Below are 20,767 nucleotides of genomic sequence, written 5' to 3'. Positions count from 1 at the left end.
ACGCCCTTAATCGCTATAACTCCTATTAAAATCCCCGCCGAACTAGCTGCGATCCCGATTGTTTTAAGTCCTATTAGAATTCCTGCCGACTCTACGCCTACCGCCCCAAGCATTATAACTCCTACTAAAAAATCCGCTAAACCTATTGTTATGGATAAGCACCCTAACTTCATCGTCTATTAGCTACTAACCATACCGTCTATACGTGCTATTATTGGAAAATCTATCTTCCTTGTTGGTAGTATTAAAAGTGGTAAAGTAATAGAATGGCAAAAGGATATTATAGAGCTTCTTAAGCCGTATAGAATTATAGTTCTAAACCCACGGCGTAACGACTAGGATAGTTCTTTACCGTAAGATAAACTTAATGGAGAAGTATAGAGGCAAATCAAATGGGAGTTTAACGGCTTAGAGCGCGCCACAGTAATTACTATATTCTTTAATCCAAATACTATATCGCCGATATCCTTACTAAAGCTTAGCGAGTATATAAAGGATAGGAAGTTAGTAGTTTATTGTCCAAAGGGATATTTTAGGTAGGCCAATATATAGTTTACTTATTAGAAATATAGGGTGAAGTAAGTAGAGACGCTAGAGAAGCTAGCTAATGAGGTAATTAAAAGGGTAGGGAGTAGTAAGGGGTATAGCAATTACGATGACGAATAAGTCTCCTATTTTGATTATTTGCAAGTCCTAGTATCTAAGTAATACTAGGGGTGACCTATCTCGCTTAGACTGCTAAAGGGTTATAAATTATAGTTATTACACAGGCTTAGAATATGTCTATTTGTAGTAATAATCTTTTATAGTTTTAAATAAAATTGTATTTATCTAGAAAAATGACTCATACCTTAATACCACTGCTCTGTTTCTATCATTATTGTTCTTTCTTAGTTAACGTTTCTAGAACTATTTACTCGTATTTGGCTAAAGGATACAACTTTTATAATTAGAAAAAGGTAACGAGTTTCCATTTAAGGTTAGAGTAAGGAGGTAGGCATTTTCTTACAGCTATTAAGTTTTAAAAGTAATAGGTGCTAAAAAAAAGGCGGTCTCTACTTATATAAAGCCTAAACTATACACACGAATTTATCTATATCTTACTATTAGTTAGACTTAGTATAGCCTTTACTAAAGAAATGCAAAACTAATTACTAGAAGAGGATAAAATAGATATAGCTATTAAAGGCTGGCGACTATTTAGTTTAACTAAATATAGTTTAACTAAACAATACCTAATTAAATACGGCTTAGAAAAGGCCCCAATCTATAGGCTTATCTTATCTATAAATATACCTTAAGAATTGCTAGTAGACTATAATGATCTGGCTAAGAAAGATATTAGCGATTTAGGAAACAGCTACTATAAGAAAATAAACAACGGGGAATTATACCTCACTATGCGGAATCTTGGCGCTATAATGGGAATTATATAGTCCGCCGGAAGAGGAAGAGGGGAACCTAATAATATTAACCCTAAGAAGTTAGGCGTTTATCTAAAAAATATATTTATCTTAGTAAGATAGATAATAGAGGGTACTAGAGAGGGTACTAGAGAGGGTACTAGAGAATAAAAATAGGAGAGTGCTGTATCTCTAGCTAAGCTCTAGCGGTATAATAAGGATATCTAAACATGTTTATATTTGTGCGCTTAAGAAGCCAAAAGTAGGTATAAATTAAAGAATTACGGTGAATCCTAGCTAGCTATAGGAGATAACCGTAAAAGGTATCTTTGATTTATTGAGATTTTAACACTATTCTCTTAGGTATTAAATTTCCAGCTTTATTTTCGCGTTAATTTATAGGATATAGAATATAAGATAGTAGTAAGCTTAGAACTATTTTAAATATAGTGCAGCTAAATTCTAGTTGGTTTATAATGTTAAGGCAAGAAATACTACTGGTATTATTTAACTACTACTATATATTCTAAAGATAGCCCTAATTAAATCTTAAAGGCTATTTATTTAAATGCCCTATAAATTTGTCTTACTCCCTTCTTCTCCGTTAACATTAAGACTTAAATATTTATTAGTTATCCTATATTAATATAGTATTAATAGGGTTATTAAGTTACTTACTCCTAAATATCTAAAGCTAGTGTAGTAAAGGCCGAATTCATTGCTGAATAAGTTGTGCGCGAAGTATTAGATGCTGCTAAAGAGGTTAAAGTAGTTAGATTTGCTGAAGCCGTTAAAGTTACTAAGGTTATTAAAACCGTAACTAGTGAAGTGGTTTGCGTTAGGCCTTTTTGTTATATATAAAGGATAATATAGTTATCGCAAGGGATATTAAGAGAATTACTACGGCCTCGGCAGCCGTGTTTATAATTTAGATATAAGAATATAGCAAAGTTCTTCGTTACAATATAAGGATTACTTAGGAGATTAAGGTAGAGTTATAAGTACCTAAAAATTAAATACTACTACGGTTATAAGTTGTAATACTTATATCTATAAGTATTAAAATAAATCTTATAATTCTGGTAAGTTATTTATGACCTAAGAACTACCTATAGATAATCTAACCTACTACTCTTAGTAAGGCGTAGATGGGTAAAGTTAGTGGGTAAAGTAGATAGGTAAAGTAGGTGGGTAGTACTACTGGGATAATGTAGGGGATAATGTAAGGGATAATGTAGGGTATAATGTAGGGAATGATATAGGGTATAATACCGGGGATAATACTAGGGATAAATTAGGTAATGGGTAAGAGATAAGTTACTATTAAAGCTTTATAGAGAATTTAAAAATAGTAAATTTAATATCTATATATGACCTCGCCTTTTGATAAAAATATAACATTTTGGCCTTGTCTTGTAAAGGCAAATAATATTAACTAAGTAAAGATACTTTGATGATGTTTTTTACAAAAGTCTCTATTAAAGTATACTAATAGCCTCTTTCGCGTCGGAATACTTAGGATAGAGTAGTCGCACTTATAATAAAAGACTTCCTTAGGGTTAGAATGGCCAGGTTCGCTAAAGTTGGCATTAAGTCTCTATTGCTTAATAAACTAAGTAATTAAATTAGGAAAGCTACTAATCTTTTGGCGGTATAACTGATTTAATTATAAGTATATAGTTAGTTTCTGACTAAGGTAATAGACGGGGAATCTAACGGCCTTATTATAGATTCCATAATCTATATATAGATTACCCTCATTTAGATTACTTAAGTTAGTGTTTTAATTAGTTAAGAACTGGGTAGACGGGAATTTTTGTACCAAATCGCAGACTAGCGCTTAGGCATTTAGACTCTAACAATGTATAGATCCATGACATTCGTACTAACGCCCTTAAAAGCTTGGCATCTCGCTTAATTTAAAGAAGAAAGAGGCCGACCGTAGTGCTTATTTAATGGCTAGAAGGATATGTTATTATAACTAAAGATATAGATGCGTTTCCCTTTAAAGATCTGCTATCTTACCTATCTCGTCTAGTGTGGGCTAGTATTTAAAGGGTATATTAATCCGGAAGTAGCTTCCTAGAGCTTCCTTATCCACTAATAGTGACTTAAGTTAATTTAAATGCTTAACGTAGTTATTCTAAGCTACTAGTATAGTCCTAAACGACCTTAGGAGCCGAGGTATAGGATTATTCTAAAAACTATATTATGTAGACGGGGCTCTAGGGGAACTAGGCTGTTGAGTAAACCCTAAACTAATAGATATGGTTAGATTAGGGTCTGCGTTAAAGGCAATACGACTTTCCTAATAGATTAGATCTATAGGGTTGTTATACTTTTTAATACCCCTATCTTAAATAAAACCGATAATAGGGATAAACTTAGCTAGAAAGATACTAGATAAATCTATTAGAACTTTAACAGAGTAAGTAAGAGTATATTAAACGTATGTGGGTATAGTAGACGTAGCTTATATACTATAAATTGTTAGTCTATATATATAAATAAGATAATTGAAACTTACGCTTACTATATTAATACTTTATTATAAGGATTAGTTGATTTAACATGCTTATAACCTAGCTGTATATTAGGATAGAGTTTAAATGGCTTAGGTTAAATTTACTGCAATCTTTTTGACGTTCTAATACGCCATTATAATTCGATAATATGTATAGCGCGCCCTTAGATATTATTATGGCTGTTATAGTAACTTTTATACCGGATGTTCTAAACTTTACTATATTGAATAGCTAGTTATTTATTCCGAATGCATCTTTAAGACAGAACTTAAGTTTGGCAATCTTAGAACGGCTTTTAGTAAGCTAAGAACCTAAAAATAAAATTATACGAAAGTATAGTAAAAGCCTAGCAAGACGCTGTATAGCGAAAACTCGTTTAGCTAGCGTCTTAAATATAAAAATGCAATTTTGGATACTCTATCGTATCTGGAAAAGCTGGAGAATAGTAAGGCCTCCTATAGAAGTTAGTTCATTTTATATTATCGTATAATTAAACCCTACCTAAACTAGTACTTAGAGCGAAGTTGAAATCATCCTAGAGGGGATATAGGAGGTCCTAAACTTGCTCTAGATTTCTTAGTATTAGCAGTAATAGCTTTCCTTAGACGCCGCCTCCGTTAATCGCTAGTAAATAAGTACCAGTAGTTAGTAGAAGAAGCTTTACTCCTAGCGGCCCTTTAGATTGGTATAATATACACTTAGAGACTTTAAAGTGATATTTAATGCCTTATATCGGCGTGCCGTATCTATAGACGTAAATATTATATATTAAATGTCTATAAATAAGTATATATTTTGGTTTTCTGCGAAGGCAGAATAGGTAAGTTCTATTTAACTTTAGTTAGGGAATACTCTATTTAAGTTCCTATAGATTCTGCTAGTATAGCTAAGAAGAAGGGATGTTATCTATATCTAAATTAGATAGTATAGTTATAAGATTATCCTTTATTAAGCGACACTAGTTATAAGCTAACGGGTGCTAAAGATAATGCTGTTTAAGATATACTGCTTGGCAGTAATTGTAATAAAGAGTTCGAAAAAGGGCTCTAGGATAAAAACCTTATATATTTAGTAACTAGTAGGAATTAAGGGTCTTAAAATCTTATAATGTATTTTAGGGGGAGAACTATTTATAAGAATAGCTAAGGCAATATATATAGCGGCGTTATTAAGGGAGACTTTATGCTGGTAATAGAGTTATAGGAATAAGCCTAGGTGGGCAGAAAACTGATTATTAATGTTATTTTCTTCCCTAGACGCACGGAAGAAACTAAAAGGTAGACTTATAGTTATAGTAAAATAAATCAACGCTTTATAGAAAAATACTTAAAGGTAAGTTGCGGAGAATAGTACCTGCTTAGTAATTTTTGCTCGTTAAGTATAGTCAGCCTCTTGTAGTAGAGCATCTTTAAGTGAAAAGTAGCGTGTAGTTAGTAATACTTCCATAGTATCTAGTAAGGCTATAATTGTTACGCTAGAGAAGGATTTTAATATATTTAGTAGGCTCTTAATAAAGTCCGCAGAGTTAACTGTTTATATAACGATAATAATAATATATAGTCAACTTATTACCAATTCCTGGCCTCGTTCTGCCTATCTATAAAGAAGATTTAAAACCTCTTCTAAACTTAAGAAATCCTCTACGAAAAGGCAAAGGATATTAGTAAAGGGGAGAAGTAATAGCGAGTAGATCCTATTAACCACATCTTTAGTTTTAGGCTTAGGATATTAGTCGCTGACCTAGTTAAGCCTATACCGCTTAGTCTTATAATAGTAGTCTGCCGTTTTACTAAGTTTAATAGGAAGATTTTCTAGATTAGCCTCGGCGAAGAGCATTAGATTTTTAGCGCCTGCGGTAGTTAGGTTAATATTTAGCCTAATTATACCTTAAACGCTACGCCGTTTATGGTTAATTACAGGAAAGAGAGCTCTTAGTGCTTATTTTTTATTCTTCTTTCCGATAAAAAGGAGTAAAGATAAATACTAAGTGTCTGCGTACGTTATGTCGGCTATAAGTTTTTAGAGTTATCCCTTATAGGTTATTAACTACTTATTATAATTCCTATAGAGTTTCAACCACTTATTATACGGATAGGTAATTATATTAGTAGAAATGGGTTCTAGGACAAAAGCTAATCTTTAGGCTAAATGGAATTTTTCTGTTTTATGTTACTACGTGCGTCTTTAGTTACTCTTTTCTAATGGCATAATTAATTAGCTAGCTATTACCTTTCTGCTACTAACTTACTTAGCTATATCCCTAGACTATAATAAAGAGGATTAAAATTCTAATATAATGCTTACTAAGCTTAAATTCTCTATATATTGCATAAAATACTTTATAAGGCCTTATCCGCCATAAACTTATATAAAGAGGTGTGCGTTTTTAAGACGATTAAGGAAGAAGAATTAGAATCGTGTAATTTTGGTTAATCGGCTAATTATAGATCCCAATTCTTATATCTAGCTAGGTAGAGAGTAGAGCTATAAACCCCTTCTACTAAATAGCCGTAGTAGTTGTTAAAAGTTTAATAGAGCGACGCTATAAGGTTTACTAACTGGGAGATTAGTAAATATAAACTAGTAGTAAAGACAATATAAGTGTGAAGTTATAGTAAACTTCTAAGAAGATAGCAATGTTAGTAAACCTATTATGCTTACGCCTCTATCCTAATATAATACTTAAGCCGACGTTATATATTCTTTAATCCCTTTAGGTTAATAATTAGATAAAATTAAGCGCTTATACTAAAATCCTTAACTTAAATTTCTAGCAATGTAATATTTCTCTATGGATATAAAAGTCGGCTTTCCCCTTGCCACGTCCTAATTTGAGGAATTCGCACTTACTAAATTTCGTCTATATCTTTGTTAGACGGGCGAAGTTTGGGCCTAGTTTGCGTTTTAGGGGGTAGCGTAGGCTGGATTTCTTATTAGATAAGTCTTATGCTTTTTATAGAATTGTTAGGAGTTAGTAGCTGGTCCTTTAGTGCTTTTTATTTTATAGCCTTGCCACCGTGAAATAGATCTATATATTAAGAAAAAGGCTTTCTAAGAAACCGTGTATCTAGTGACTTAGATCCTTTGTTTAGAATAAAAATAACCTATAGAAAATTCATGTTTATTAAATTAGCTCTATTATAAACATCTATAATATCTATTAACTATAGAGAGTCTGTAATAACGTATCCAAATTTCTAAGGCGCTCTAATAAAGTTATTGTTAAAATATCCGTCTATAATTTCGGAAGCTATATTTTTTATAGCGGAGCTATTGTTCCCTACCCTGCTATATTTTAAGGTTATAATTTAAAAAAAAGCAACCTAATTTATAATCCTGCATTTATTAAATAGAGATTTGATAGTAAAAAGGGCGCTTTAAGTAGTTGTTATAGCAGTTTTAGGAGGCAGCCAGACCATAAGGTAACCCATTTGACTTTACTCATTACTCCCCTGCTACTGCTCGTAGCTCTGCTGCTGCTCGTAGCTCTGCTGCTGCTCGTAGCTCTGCTGCTGCTCGTGGCTCTGCTGCTGCTCGTGGCTCTGCTGCTACTCGTGGCTCTGCTGCTGCTTGTGGCTCTGCTGCTGCTCGTGGCTCTGCTGCTGCTCGTGGCTCTGCTGCTGCTCGTGGCTCTGCTGCTGCTCGTGGCCCTGCTGCTGCTTATGGCCAGCTAAATGAGCACTCTTAGGCACTTCCGATGCAGGTGCTTATATCTCTTTTGTCTAAAGGTCGGAATCGTTTATATCCCTCTACCTAAAAAAGCAGAAGAAAATAAATCGTTTAACTGCGAACGATGTAAGCATAGCTTTCGGACTAACTGTATTATCTACACTATATAATATAGGTAGGAATAAAAGATTCTTATTAGAGATATGGGAAGCCTATAGCGGTTTACCGCATCTATAATTAATAGGCTTACTACTAAAATCAACGCTTAGAGTAAGAGTAGGGTCTAGGAGTATTTGCCGCTTAAATTTAGTATAAAGCACTTTTAGTTAGCGGTCTACCTTTAATTTAAAATCCTCGTTACTGATTTTATATAATTCTTTAGGTCGCCGATTACAAAGGGAAACCCAGATTTCTGCTTTATTAGGGTCTTCCCCTAGAAGTTCCTTAATAGGCTTTAACTTAAACCTAAGATTACTAGCTAGCCTTGCGAATTTATACTAAGCCCTCTTTCTAGCGGAGTTATTGCTCTTTTTACCGCTTTTAATATTATCCTTCTTACTTCTTCTGTCTATTAATGGAGATATATTAGTTATGCTAGGAAAATATTATAGTAAGTATAAGTAGAGTTAACGATAGCGGATAAGTAATCCTGGGGTGTTTAGTATATAACGCTTTCTATTTAGACTAAATTGAACTAAATAATAACTGTTGTGCTCTAATAACCCTATATAGCAACGCGTAATTATCTCTCTTATAGAATCTTTATGGTTTAGCGGTAGTATTCCCCTTAAGATTATTATTACGGGTTTAAGATACTTTAAATCTTTAAAGAATGTTTTAAATGTTGGGATTATGCCTAGTACCTTAAGTAACTAAGTTAGGACCTTTGGGTGTAGCGAATTTAGTATATTAGGAAAAACCTAACTAGTGTTTACTAATGTTATTACTAGATTTTTGTTGTTAGAATACGCTAATGGCGTAAGGGATTATAGGCTCTAGACCGTACCCCCGTTAAGAAAAGGTAGTATTAACTTATTATTATTGGTAATAAACTTCTAAACTTACTATATATGCCCGATATAGTAGCAGATTTCCTATTATTTGTAAGTAATATACTAAAAAATCTTAATTGTAGGAAGTAAACCTTTAGGCACTTCTAACTCTATATTATAGGAAAATATCTAAGTTTAAGGTCCCCCTATAACCCTATATATAGTAATAGCGTATCTATTATATAGCCTAACCATTTATGTTTAGGTTGTTGGATCCGGTTTATAACTTTACCCTACTTATTATTACTTAGTTAAAGGAGCCATCTCTATTCGCCTAACGTATCCCTATAAGATTGATAGAAGCGGACTAGTTAGTATACTTCGCCGTTAGTAGCTTTTTGAGCGTATAAGTACCTTTCTTAAATATATATCCCCGTTCGCTTAGATATACCTATCCTTATTAGATTAATTAACTGTAAATAAAGCTGTAAATAAACCCAATAAATATAGGTTAGTATACCACTATCTATCCTCTAAGAAGAGCATATTCTAAGCTACCGTAATATAATACCTGCTATATAAGTAAAGTAAAGACGTGTTGTTCTATATAGGGAGCCTTAGTAGTTTTTAGTGAAGTAGTTTTAGTAGGTGTTTTCTAGTACTAGATTTTTGGACTAATATATCGAATTTTATAGGGTCGATAATCGCAGGGATGTAATTCCCTAGATCAAGTCAAGCGCAATCCTATTTAAAAACTTTTTCTAAATAAGAGATATGGTTTAGATTAAGATACTCTTCCTTAGGCCCGTGAAATTTTAGATACTGTAGAGCAATCTTTACCGTGCCGAGAAAGTGTTTTTGTAGGTCTTTAGAAATAGCTTTATCCTATAATATATTTGCTATAATTATAGGTTATAGAGGAATTAGCTAGTATTAAATCTCTTTATACCTTTTAGCTAGTTTATAGGATTACCTAGCTCGCATAATTTACTAGTGGTTATTTTTAACTTTATAAAGGCAGTAAGATAGGCTTATACTTAGACCCTGCTATTACCTAGCTCGTATAATTGCCTAGCTTGTGCGATTACCTAGCTTATAGAATTGACTAGCTTACAGCTAAGCGTTAATAAAGGGTACTAGATTATAATTACCTAGCTCTTACAATCTCCTATAAGCGCCTAGCTCCTATAAGCACTTAGCTTATATAACCACCTAGTTTATAGGATTAGCTAGCTCCTACGAGCACCTAGCTTACACAATTGCCTAGCTTGTAGGATCGGCCGGCTCCTATAAGTACCTAGTTTGTACAATTACCTAGCTTGCATAATTACCTAGCTTGTAGGATTACCTAGCTTATAAGATTACCTAGCTTGTAGAATTACCTAGCTTGTAGAATTACCTAGCTTATAGGATTACCTAGCTTATAGGATTACCTAGCTCGCAAAATCACTTAACTTATAGGATTACCTAGCTCGCAAGATTACTTAGCTTATGGAATTACCTAGCTCGTAAGATCCCCTAGCTCGTAAGATCCCCTAGCTTATAAGATTACCTAGCTTATAAGATTACCTAGCTCGCAAGATTACCTAGCTTGTAAGATCCCCTAGCTTATAAGATTACCTAGCTTATAAGATTACCTAGCTCGTAAGATTACCTAGCTTTTATAAGCATTTAGCTCCTATAAGTATCTAGCTTATATAATTACCTAGCTTATACGATTACCTAGCTTATACGATTACCCAGCTTATAGGATTGCCTAGCTTATAGGATTAAAGCCGCGGAGTTACTAAACCTATTAATATTCTATTTGCACGCTAGGCGTTAATTAGAAGGCGCTAGGTTAGATTACCCTACTTATACGATTACCTAGCTCGTAGGATCCCCTAGCTCCTATAAGCGCCTAGCTTATAGGACTAAAGCCGCAGCCACTAAATCCGTTAAAATCCTAGCTATATGTTTAGAGGGCGCTACGCTTGTCTATTTAGCTTATATAATTACCTAGTTTGTACGATTATCTAGCTTATATAACCACCTAGCGTATCTCTTTTTATAATTTACTATGAATTCCGCGTTCTTTTAAAAAAAATTCTATATGCTCCTAGGTAGAATGCCTTAAATTAATCGAAGTTTAATTCTAGAGCTGCTTAAGGCGATTTATATATTGTCGACCTAAATCGGACTTGTTTTATTACCGTCTTACTTTAGTATAATATAACTATCTAGTTTAACTTAGGAGTCTCTAAGTATATAGATATATATAATAATTAGTATTAATCTATATAAGGTATAGCAGGCTTTACAAGATAATTTAAATATTGTCCCGTGTAACTATATATAAAAACTTAAAAAAGAATATACCTAAGCTCTAATATTTTAATATTAAATAGAAGATTAAGAATAAGAACTCTATCGAATTATAAGAGGCTTTATACTCTTATAATATACACTAAGATCTATATTAAAATACCCCTAATTTATTATTAATTAAATAGTGATTAACCCTCGGCCAATACTTAATTTGTGACTTAACTATAGCGGTTTAACTGCTAGTATACTATAGTAGCTTTAGGGATACTTAAGGCCCTATAACTACTACCCTCTATAATACTTAGCTTGGATATAGGAGTCTATAATACCGAGCTTAGGTAAGATGCTATATTTATTAAAATAGTTAGTATAGAATTGCTAAAGGAGATATTGGCTATTATATGTATATCCCAAATTTTTAGTATTCTACTATGTGGCCTTAATGTCTACCCTTTAACGGTTTTTTAGGAGTATCTAATATAATCCTAGTAGAGGATTAAGCTAGGTCTCCTTTTACTACTAAGCTATAACCTGCAAATTATCCCGGAACTACTTTAGTGTTTTAGCCGACTATCCCTCTCTTTGCGGAAATGGTATAAATAAGGATTTATTATCCCCTATTCTGCGGAGTTCTAGCGCCGCCTAATTTTTTATATATTAATATCCTTAAACTTTATACTTCTTTCTAGCCGCCTAGACACGTAGGGTCTCTACTCTATATAACTAAGTATATACCTCCTTCCGCTGGGAGGGTTTAGGGTATAAATGTACCGCTCTAAGCCTAGAAATAAAATATTAAACTTAACTTAAATAGAATTAGAGGATGTTATAAAAAGGAGTTAACTAAGGGACGGCTGTATTAAACATTAATTGTATACGAACCCTACTCTTTACGCTCTTTCCTTTAATTACCTCGAGTATTTCGCTGCCTCGGTCGTATTTGTCTAGCCTATTATAGTTATTTTCGTGCTAAAAGGAAAAGGTTAGTAACGTCCCTAGATGCTATAATCCCTTCCTATTATATAAGACCCAGATCGTCTTATATAATCCTCGTAGGTCATAGTTATATTAATAATGATAAAGATCGGCGAAGAACTGCCGTAACTAAATGTAAGCGTTATACTCCTTATCTTCCGTAGTCTTATAGATAGGATTAGGTAAGTCCATTTTATCTATATCTCTATCCCAATAATTGTTTTAACTAGATATATCTTAGTTAAATAAAAACGCGGTTCTATTAAAGGTATACCTAGCGGATATATCTAGGCCCTCGCTGTATTTTATGGAATAAACCTTTTTTTAAGGATACTTTTCTATTAGGGCATTAAATTCTTTAGACTTAAATATGTGTTGCAACACTCTTACGTCTATCTTAAATTTTCGGAAGCTTAATTTTCGGACTAGCGACTATATTAGAGAGGTCCACTATACGCTATGGCTTAACTTTATCTTACTAAGCATTTTAAAAATGCCTTTAATATCTGCTTGGATATAGAAGTTAAAATTAGAATATAACTTAGCAGAGCTAGGTACGAAGTAGTCTATAGCGCGAGAACCTAATATATACGCGTTACTCTCGGCCATTGCGTTAAGAAGGCCCTTGGGATTAGTAAAGTGGGGTCTTAAGTAACGTATAGGGTTCTTTCTCTCCCTATACACCTCTAACGTAAGTATTAATCTGTTTACTGTGCCGCCCTTACCTTTTATATACAATATAAGCGTGAGATTTTTATAGTTTAAGATATTTATAACCTTATAGAGTTCGCAGAAGCCGTCTAAGTGTAACGTATTAATGTTTGCGGGGGGAGTATAATAATATTATAAGATTAAGCGGAGGATTAAAGGAAGAGAAAGATTTAATAGCTAATAGCGAAATATTAATATTAAGACTTCTATTATATTTGTTCGATCTCAAACGAGATTAAAGAAGTTGTTAAACAGTATTATTTTTTTAATCCTATAAATTATATCAGAATTAAATATATAAAAAAGGAATATAGTATTAGGATTAAAAATCCTACATAGGTGATATAATTGAATCTTTAATGTTTATCTAAATATATCCAAGGCACTAGAAACTAATAACACTATTACTATATATATTTAACCACCTCATCCACCTTACCTACCTTACCTACCTTATCTGCCTTATCTGCCTTATCTGCCTCGCGCCCTAGCATAGTTATATTACCCCCCTCTCTTAAAAAAGCCTGCCCTTAGGTATTGTCTAAGCTCCTTATTATCGTCTAAATTGTTATAATTATCCAACTGTTCGTACTAACTTAATAGCACGAGTGAGTCGTATCCACGGGCACGAAATACATGTAGTATNGTATNCTTGTTTGGATNGTGACTGTTAATTATATAAAGNAGACTACGTNGTCTATATACTNATNCACCTCCCCCCTAATTAGTTAGTGCTTTATAAGTGCACCAGACGCGTAAGCGAGTGGTTGGTGCACTGAACGCGTAAACGCGTACCTGGTGTACCGAACGCGTAAGCACGCGTTTAGTATAACAGGTGCTGTAATTATACACTAGCAGTACTTAAAAAATAAAACCACCTGTGTATAGCCTCCGTAATTGCTTTAATAAAACTATAGAACACAAAGGAAAATATATAGGAAATCTCCCTAAGGTGCCGTTTAGGCTGCCTTCCAAACGGTGCCCCAAGCTGGCCGTAAGTTCTGCTTACGGTCCGTAAAATAAACCGTACGGCCTTTTAACGGGCAGTAGACGAGCCATAAGTTAGATTTTAAGGGCCGCTAAGGCGCTAGTGCTAAGCAAACTAATAGCGATTTTCCATCCCGGGAATGGAAAATCGTAATTAGTTAATTCAACCACCCTATAAAATTCGGCAGGTTATGTAAGTCCACCAAGTTCCACCGTAGCTTTCTACCGTTTTCTACCTGTACCGTATAACGAGCTGTACGGCCTTCCAACGGGCCGTAGACATACCGTAGGTGCTCCGTTAGTCCCGTTCTACCCATTTTATAACTTTTAGGTTGAGCTTATTTGTGTTAATTAGGGTTTTAAGGGCTTAATACGGCTTTGCCTTAGTTATAGCGTCCACTAGGTTGTCTCCGCTACTAATCTATTTAACCTCTATAATCTCATGTTGTTTGTAGGCCTAACGTAAGCATATTAGGTCGACCATAAGCCTCTTCTCTTATGTCGTACCTAGTTTAACTAGGCAGTCGTAAAGGGACTTTAAATTAGTACATAAAACCAGGGGTAACTACTCCAGTTATAAAATCTTCTGGACCGTTAATTTAATTGCAGTTGCTATATTAAATCCATAAGCTAGTGTATATAGTTTAGAAGCTAGTACACTACGGGTTACTCATTTGCACTTAATTAAAGACTAGTATAGTATATTTGCGTCCTAATTGCGGTCCATAAGTATAATTATAAAGCCAATTTGTAATAATAGGTCTTTATTATTAGTAAAGGAGGCGTTCGTAAATGCCAGTAGGCTAAGGGAATTCAGGTCTAGTGGTATAAAAGTAAGTCCCCTTACTGCATTATCAATTTGCCACTAAATGCGCTTATTAAGCTGCTTAATATTTTCTTCTTGCGGATCTACTGCCTGGGCCGCAAAGGACAAGTTATAGGCAGATTTGGGTTAGCAGACTGTGGTAATATAGGCGCCTCTTGCACGCTATGCAGCGTATTAGTCCTTTATATTTACGGTCTTATAGGTCTCTCTGCGGGAACTAGTAAGGTCCGTAGGCTTTACTATAACAAGCTTTAGGTTTTAAGCTTGGCGTTCCTAAGTTAGCTTAATTAGGTTACCCTTTTATATAATTAAGCCTCTATTAAACTTAATCGGATTCTACTTAGTTAACTACTCTCACAGCTTTGCCAAGAACTTGGCCTTTTATAGTTCAGTTTCTTTAACGTCCGTAAAGGTCTAGTCTACTAGGAATAGGGTATTATCTATTTAAAGTCCAACAATACCAAAGCCGTTCGATGGGCTGTATAGGAGGTAGGGGTTGTAGGTCGACTGTTTTATTTTAAGCTTACTAACGTAATACTAGTGGTACGTCTTAAACCAGTGGTTCCTAGCTTCTGGTACTCTGTAAAGAGGTTTTATAACCTATAAAATTATTCCTAGTTATAGGTTAAGCTCACGGGGTAGTCGTATAAAGATGTCCCTACTTAGGTAGGTATTGGACTGCATATAGGCTTGTGAGATGTCCTATAAGTATAGGGCTACGGGTTTAGTTTACTGTAGTCCTAGCGCAAGTGCAAGTATAATTCATTGGCTAACTTATTAAATTATAGGCAATTACGTAAGGACTAAGTCCTTTCCCTTATTATTATAAGCTTGTACAACAAGCCTTAATTTCTTAAAGGCTTTATTAGTACTAGGGTGCTTAATCTCGTTAATAAAGTATAAGTTAAATATACGGATGCCTTATAGGACGTCTTTCTCTATTATAACCGCAAAGACACCCTTTTTAAGTAGTCCGTTAATCTCTTTACGTCGTAAGTCCGTAAATGGGGTTTCCTATACTAGAACTAATATATCCACAGGCGGAGATTGCCTTGCGGATATTTCTGCGGAGGTTAGGTGATTTTCTATTACGGTGTTCTTGGTTACGGAGTGCTTTTAGGGGCGTCCTTAACCACGCTTTATAGTAGGTTTAGTAGGTTTAGTGGGTTTCTAGGGGACTTTTAGGGTAGGCAAGGGTGCTTCTAATTCGTTTAATTCGGCGGGTGCTTCCGGTTCGTCTAGTTTAACGGGTGCTTCTAGTTCGTCTAGTTTAACATTATGGGTGTTTTTAGGCCGAAAGTAGGGTTTTATAGACGTGCTTCTGAAGCTAGTTGGCCCATTAGGAAGCTATACGCAGCACGTCTCATTTTCTACGGCTAGTAGACAATAAGGTCCATTCCAACTGCCGCTTTTACGCCATATAAGGACTTTAGAGTTAAGCGGGAGGTTGTATACTAGGGTCGTGTTAGGTCCATTACGGTAGTACAGGGCGTTATTAATAGCTTACTTAGCCCGTAGCTTAACTATTTTAGTTATTGCCTTCCATATTACAGCTGCTTGTTCCATAATAGACGGGGCAGGAGGGCCTAGGTTACTTATCCTTAGGTAGGCTCCATAAACCAAGAGGGTGGGTACTAGTCCGTCGGGGCCAGCGGTGTCGTTAATAGCCTTTACGGCCATCTATAAAGCCAGTTCCTTTTAGATGTCCTTACACTCGTCTATAATGATCTAGTAAGCTCTCTATAAGGCTAGGTAAGCTTACTTAACAAGCCTAACGGACTAGTGCGCCTTAACTAGAACAGCTTTTATTAATATAGCCATAGCCATAGCATACTGCTGGAATTCCTTGCTAATAAAGTTCCTACTAGCGTCGTAGGTGATATACTGCGGAGGTCCAACGTATATGTCGATCCAGCAGGTCCGTAAAATATCCCAAGTGTATTTTATAGATATATTTTACAACCAACAGGCGGCTTAATAGCGGGTTGCCTTATCGATTATATATAATACTAGACTACCGTTAATATATATAATGTCCACATATACTAAGTGGTTAAAGTTAAGGTCCTTATAAAGGGTAAACTTAAATCAGCCTGGGGAACGTCCGTATTTCTAGCAGAAGGAGCAGTATTTAGTTAGGTGGTTAATTGCCTTCCTATTAACGTTGTCATATCCAGAGCGTTTAAGGACTCTATACAGCTTTTCGGCTAACAGGTGGCCGAAACAGCGGTATAGGCGGTAGATCTCCGTACTGGTAAGGTAGCACGGGTTATAGTCAAAAGATTCCTAAATATAGGTCTATAAAGTCTCTCCCTATATAAGGAACGGGTGTCCAAATCGTCGTATAATTAGCAGGGTAATATACTTACTTCCTAGGGCAGTTGCGGGGCCAATTAGGGTATCCGTAATATTATTGTAGTACACCTATAACCTATCCATGTCTGCAAGACAGAGTAGGAAGGGGGTGTCCGCTTTTACTACGTGGAAGTTAACTAGGCCAATTAGAGTCTTAACTTTAACTAATCCAATTAATGCGGTTAAGCCGATGCCAAATTAGACGTTTACGGCCCTAGTTTGCGTAATATTAATATCCGTATTATTATTTGTGGTGGTCCTATATACAAGGTATTGTCCGTAGCCTACAGTAGACTTCTTAGAGGTACTTATGTCGATTATAACACTATAGAATTCCTTAGGGGTATAGCGTTCTATAGTAATATATGCAAATAGGTCCTGCTTATAATCTGTAATATCTATAACAGGGGTACTTACGGAATGGTTTTTGGGCGCAACTAAGTGTATAAAGGAACGGTCGGCTAATACGGTCGTAATATTAAAGGCTTAGCTGTCCGTAAAAGGTCCAAAAGTAGTTAAGAATATCTCTAAGGTCTCTTATTCTTAAGCGTCTAAGTTAAAGTCAATTATAAGGGCTTCTATTAACTTATTAGGGGGCTCTTCTACTTCCTCTCCTTTGTATTCCAAAATAAACTAGTTAATACGGCTATTAAGTCTCTTCCTAGACTTATTACGTTCTTCCTGGGTATACCTTATAGACCAATATCCTTCCTTACCGCACATAAAGCACTTCTAGCTAGTTTATTTACGGGGGTATATTTTTATACGGGGGTTGCTATAGGGGTTACGGGTAGGACTTGGTCGGTATAGGTGCTGCTAGCGGTAGCGGCGGTCCGTAAAGTAGACGTCTAAGTCTATTTGCGGATATTAAATATCCGCAACAAAGGCTTAAGTGCTGCCTAGTGGGTTTAAGACTTTATACGTTACAATAAAGGAGCGTAAGTTATTAATAAGGCCAGCTAAGGTATCTGTAGGCTTATAGTAGGCGTACTTGTAGGGCTCTACTTCCTAGCAGGCTGTAATAAGTTTATTATATAGGAAGTCGTCTGTTTAAAGCTTGGTATTAAGGCCGTGCTATAGGTGCCGAAGGTCTTTAATGAGAATTTACAGGCACTCTATAGTCGATTTTTTAGTATTCTTGTCGATTACGGTCCGTAGCTTGGTCGCATTCCATTAGGTAAGAATATTACGCTTATATTCCGGTCCTTTAAAGTAGTTACATGTAGCTTCGTATAGCTTATTAAAGGGAACACCAAGGGGGTTGCTCTTAAGGTTAGTGTAGTAGTAGTTAAGTGCTAGGCCGCGTAGTATAGTGGAGTAGGCTTGGCTGAATTCCTGTTTAAGAATATTAGCCTTCCGACAGAGGTCCGTAAAGATAGTAAGTTTAAAGTTAAAGTTATCGTTTTTACTACTATACTTAGATTCGTCGGTATAGAGCTTAGCTAGGTTAGCTAGCTCCTTACCGTAGGTCTTTACTTAGGTAGATTGCGGATCTATAACTTGCGGATCTGTGGCTTATAGATATATGGCTTGCGGATCTATAACTTAAACAATAGGGGTAATTTAGTCCGTATTTTGGTTTATAGGGGTATTACGGTCCGTAATTTGGGTTACGGGGGTATTATAGTCCGTAACTTAAGTATTAAGTATACTTTAGCCAGTAAGATTAATTCTAATGCCACTTAGGTTTGTGGAACGAATTCGGTTAAATAGGTTAGCTATAAGGCTAGAGATTCTATTAAGTTTAAAGAAGGTAAAGAGGTCGCTGGTTTTAATATAATCTAAGATCTGCTCTTTAATCTATTCCGTTTGGTCCTCCTTACGTAGTATATTATATAGAGACCGTGTAACAGTGACTTGTTTATCCCTTTTAACCTATACGCCTTGGTGACATAAAAGGGTTCGTAGGTTACGGATGGCAGTAGGGTTGTAAGCCTTAAAAATAGCTTCCGTAAAGTCCGTAAAGTCTTCCTTATATTACTCCCACAGGTCGTTATTTATAAGCTTAAAGTATTTATATTTAAGGATTTTAAAGCTAATATAGTCGTTAACATCGTTTATAGACGTAACGTCAACGCCTTATCTCCACTTCTTTTAACCTTCGCTGACTTGCTTACTAATATCTACCATACTATAGTGTAATATAGTGCGTAGCGGGTAGTAGCAGCTTATAACGGGTGGGGGAGGTCTTATAACAGTCTGTAAAATCAATTAACGGGTCCATAATAGTTCGTAGGAGGGTAGGAAGTTTCCGTAAAAGGTCTAAAGAGGTTTAAGGTTTAAGGGGGTTAAGGATAGGGGTTCTGTATAGGTCTATATTCGCGTCTATAACTTCTAGTAAACTGTACTAAGACTTAAATAAGTATATAGAGTTGGAGATAAGTCCGTAATCCCCAACTTCCGACCTTCTAGCAGGTCGTACTAGGAGTCTAAACGGGTGGTCGCTGTCGTGTGTATCGCTTAGGGGGAGGTGTTAAGTAATTGCTGATCTGTGCGCGCTTACTGATCAGTGTTTGTACTAACTTAATAGCATAAGTGAGTCGTATCCACGGGCACGAAATACATGTAGTATTGTATACTTGTTTAGATGGTAACTGTTAATTATATAAAGCAGACTACGTGGTCTATATACTAATGCACCTCCCCCCTAATTAGTTAGTGCTTTATAAGTGCACCAGACGCGTAAGCGAGTGGTTAGTGCACTGAACGCGTAAACGCGTACCTAGTGTACCGAACGCGTAAGCACGCGTTTGGTACAATAGGTGCTGTAATTATACACCAACCCTTCTTCCTAGCATTTAATCTAGTTTTCTAGTTTGCGTGGTAGTTTGGGGAGGTCTAGTTAGGCTAAGTGGAAATCCCGTAGCTTATGGGGGGAATACTTAAAATTAGATGCAGGATACCATTCTAGGTCTTTATCATGGCCTACCTAGCTTGTATAGTATTTTAAGACATTATGGTCCTTTTTAACTGCTAGGATTTCTTTAACTTCCTATTCCTCGTCCTCTATAATCTAGATTAGCGGGGGGGGGCCGTTATACTGTCTAGATAATAGGTTGTCCGCGGCCTTTTGTAGTCGATTTGGGGAGAAGATAGGGGAACTCTGAATTTTAAGGAAGTTACTCTCAATAATAGATATGCCTTTTGTTTTTAAACCTAGCTAAAACGCCTTATAGAGACTACCTCTAGGAGTATATGGTATCTGCACTTAGAGTAGGTACTTTAGGATAAGGGTTATTGCAGCCACGAAGAGTATAGATTAAGCTTAAATAAGCTAACTAAGGGGACGAGGTGGCTACTAGGGAAGAAATTACGAGCGTAAAAAAACTCCAATTAAGGCGATATTAGTAGCTAAGATAATACATATCGGTATGGCTATAAACTACAAATTCTTAGCTATCTAAGTATCTATGATTGCGGAGAGGGTGGTTAAGTAGGGTGATAAAGGTGACTAAGATGACGACTAAACTTCTTTTATCCCTTATACCACCCCTATCCCCTATATTATCCTCACCCCCTATACTACCCCTATCCCCTACATTATCCTCACCCCCTACACCATCCTTATCCCCTATATTAACTACTACCCTAAAAAAGCTAAGGGCATCGCAGAGCCTCCGATTACTAAATTTGGTGTCCCCGGATATTTTAACATTTTATTAATCGGATGTCCGTATACCAATTATAAGAAAAGAATAAGGACTCTGTCTATTGAATATAGCTCTAAGAGCCTCTATATATATATAAGAAAGGTATAGGAAATGAGAATAAGAAGGGGGGAGGGAGGTAGCAATGGAAATAAGGGGTAGGTAACTAAGTCAATAACTAAGTTAATAACTAAGTCAATAGAGGTAGCTAAGTCAGTAACAAGATAACCTAATTTAGGTCGATACATTTATGTATGCAATTCTGCCATAGCTGTAGATTAAGACTATATAAATTATAAGTAATATACAATTACGTTTTACGAGAGAATTTTATAATAAAACTATTTAAGGGAGGTTGTTTTATATAATT

The 20,767-nt window shown here is 35.4% G+C and overlaps 1 protein-coding gene across 1 annotated transcript; it reads left to right on the top strand.

The window, feature by feature from the left end:
- Window positions 1-384: 384 nt before the first annotated feature.
- K441DRAFT_540469 (uncharacterized protein) lies at window positions 385-540 on the top strand (the record flags this gene model as incomplete). Its single annotated transcript, XM_067642597.1, has 1 exon — window positions 385-540. A coding segment is annotated over one exon (156 nt), but the record flags the coding sequence as incomplete, so codon positions are not given.
- Window positions 541-20,767: the final 20,227 nt, after the last annotated feature.

The sequence above is a fragment of the Cenococcum geophilum genome (assembly GCF_001692895.1).
Source record: "Cenococcum geophilum 1.58 unplaced genomic scaffold K441scaffold_5, whole genome shotgun sequence".
In the NCBI taxonomy this organism is placed as follows: domain Eukaryota; kingdom Fungi; phylum Ascomycota; class Dothideomycetes; order Gloniales; family Gloniaceae; genus Cenococcum; species Cenococcum geophilum.
The sequence above is the reverse complement of the archived record's forward strand: the minus strand, read 5'-3'. Positions and strand labels throughout refer to the sequence as shown.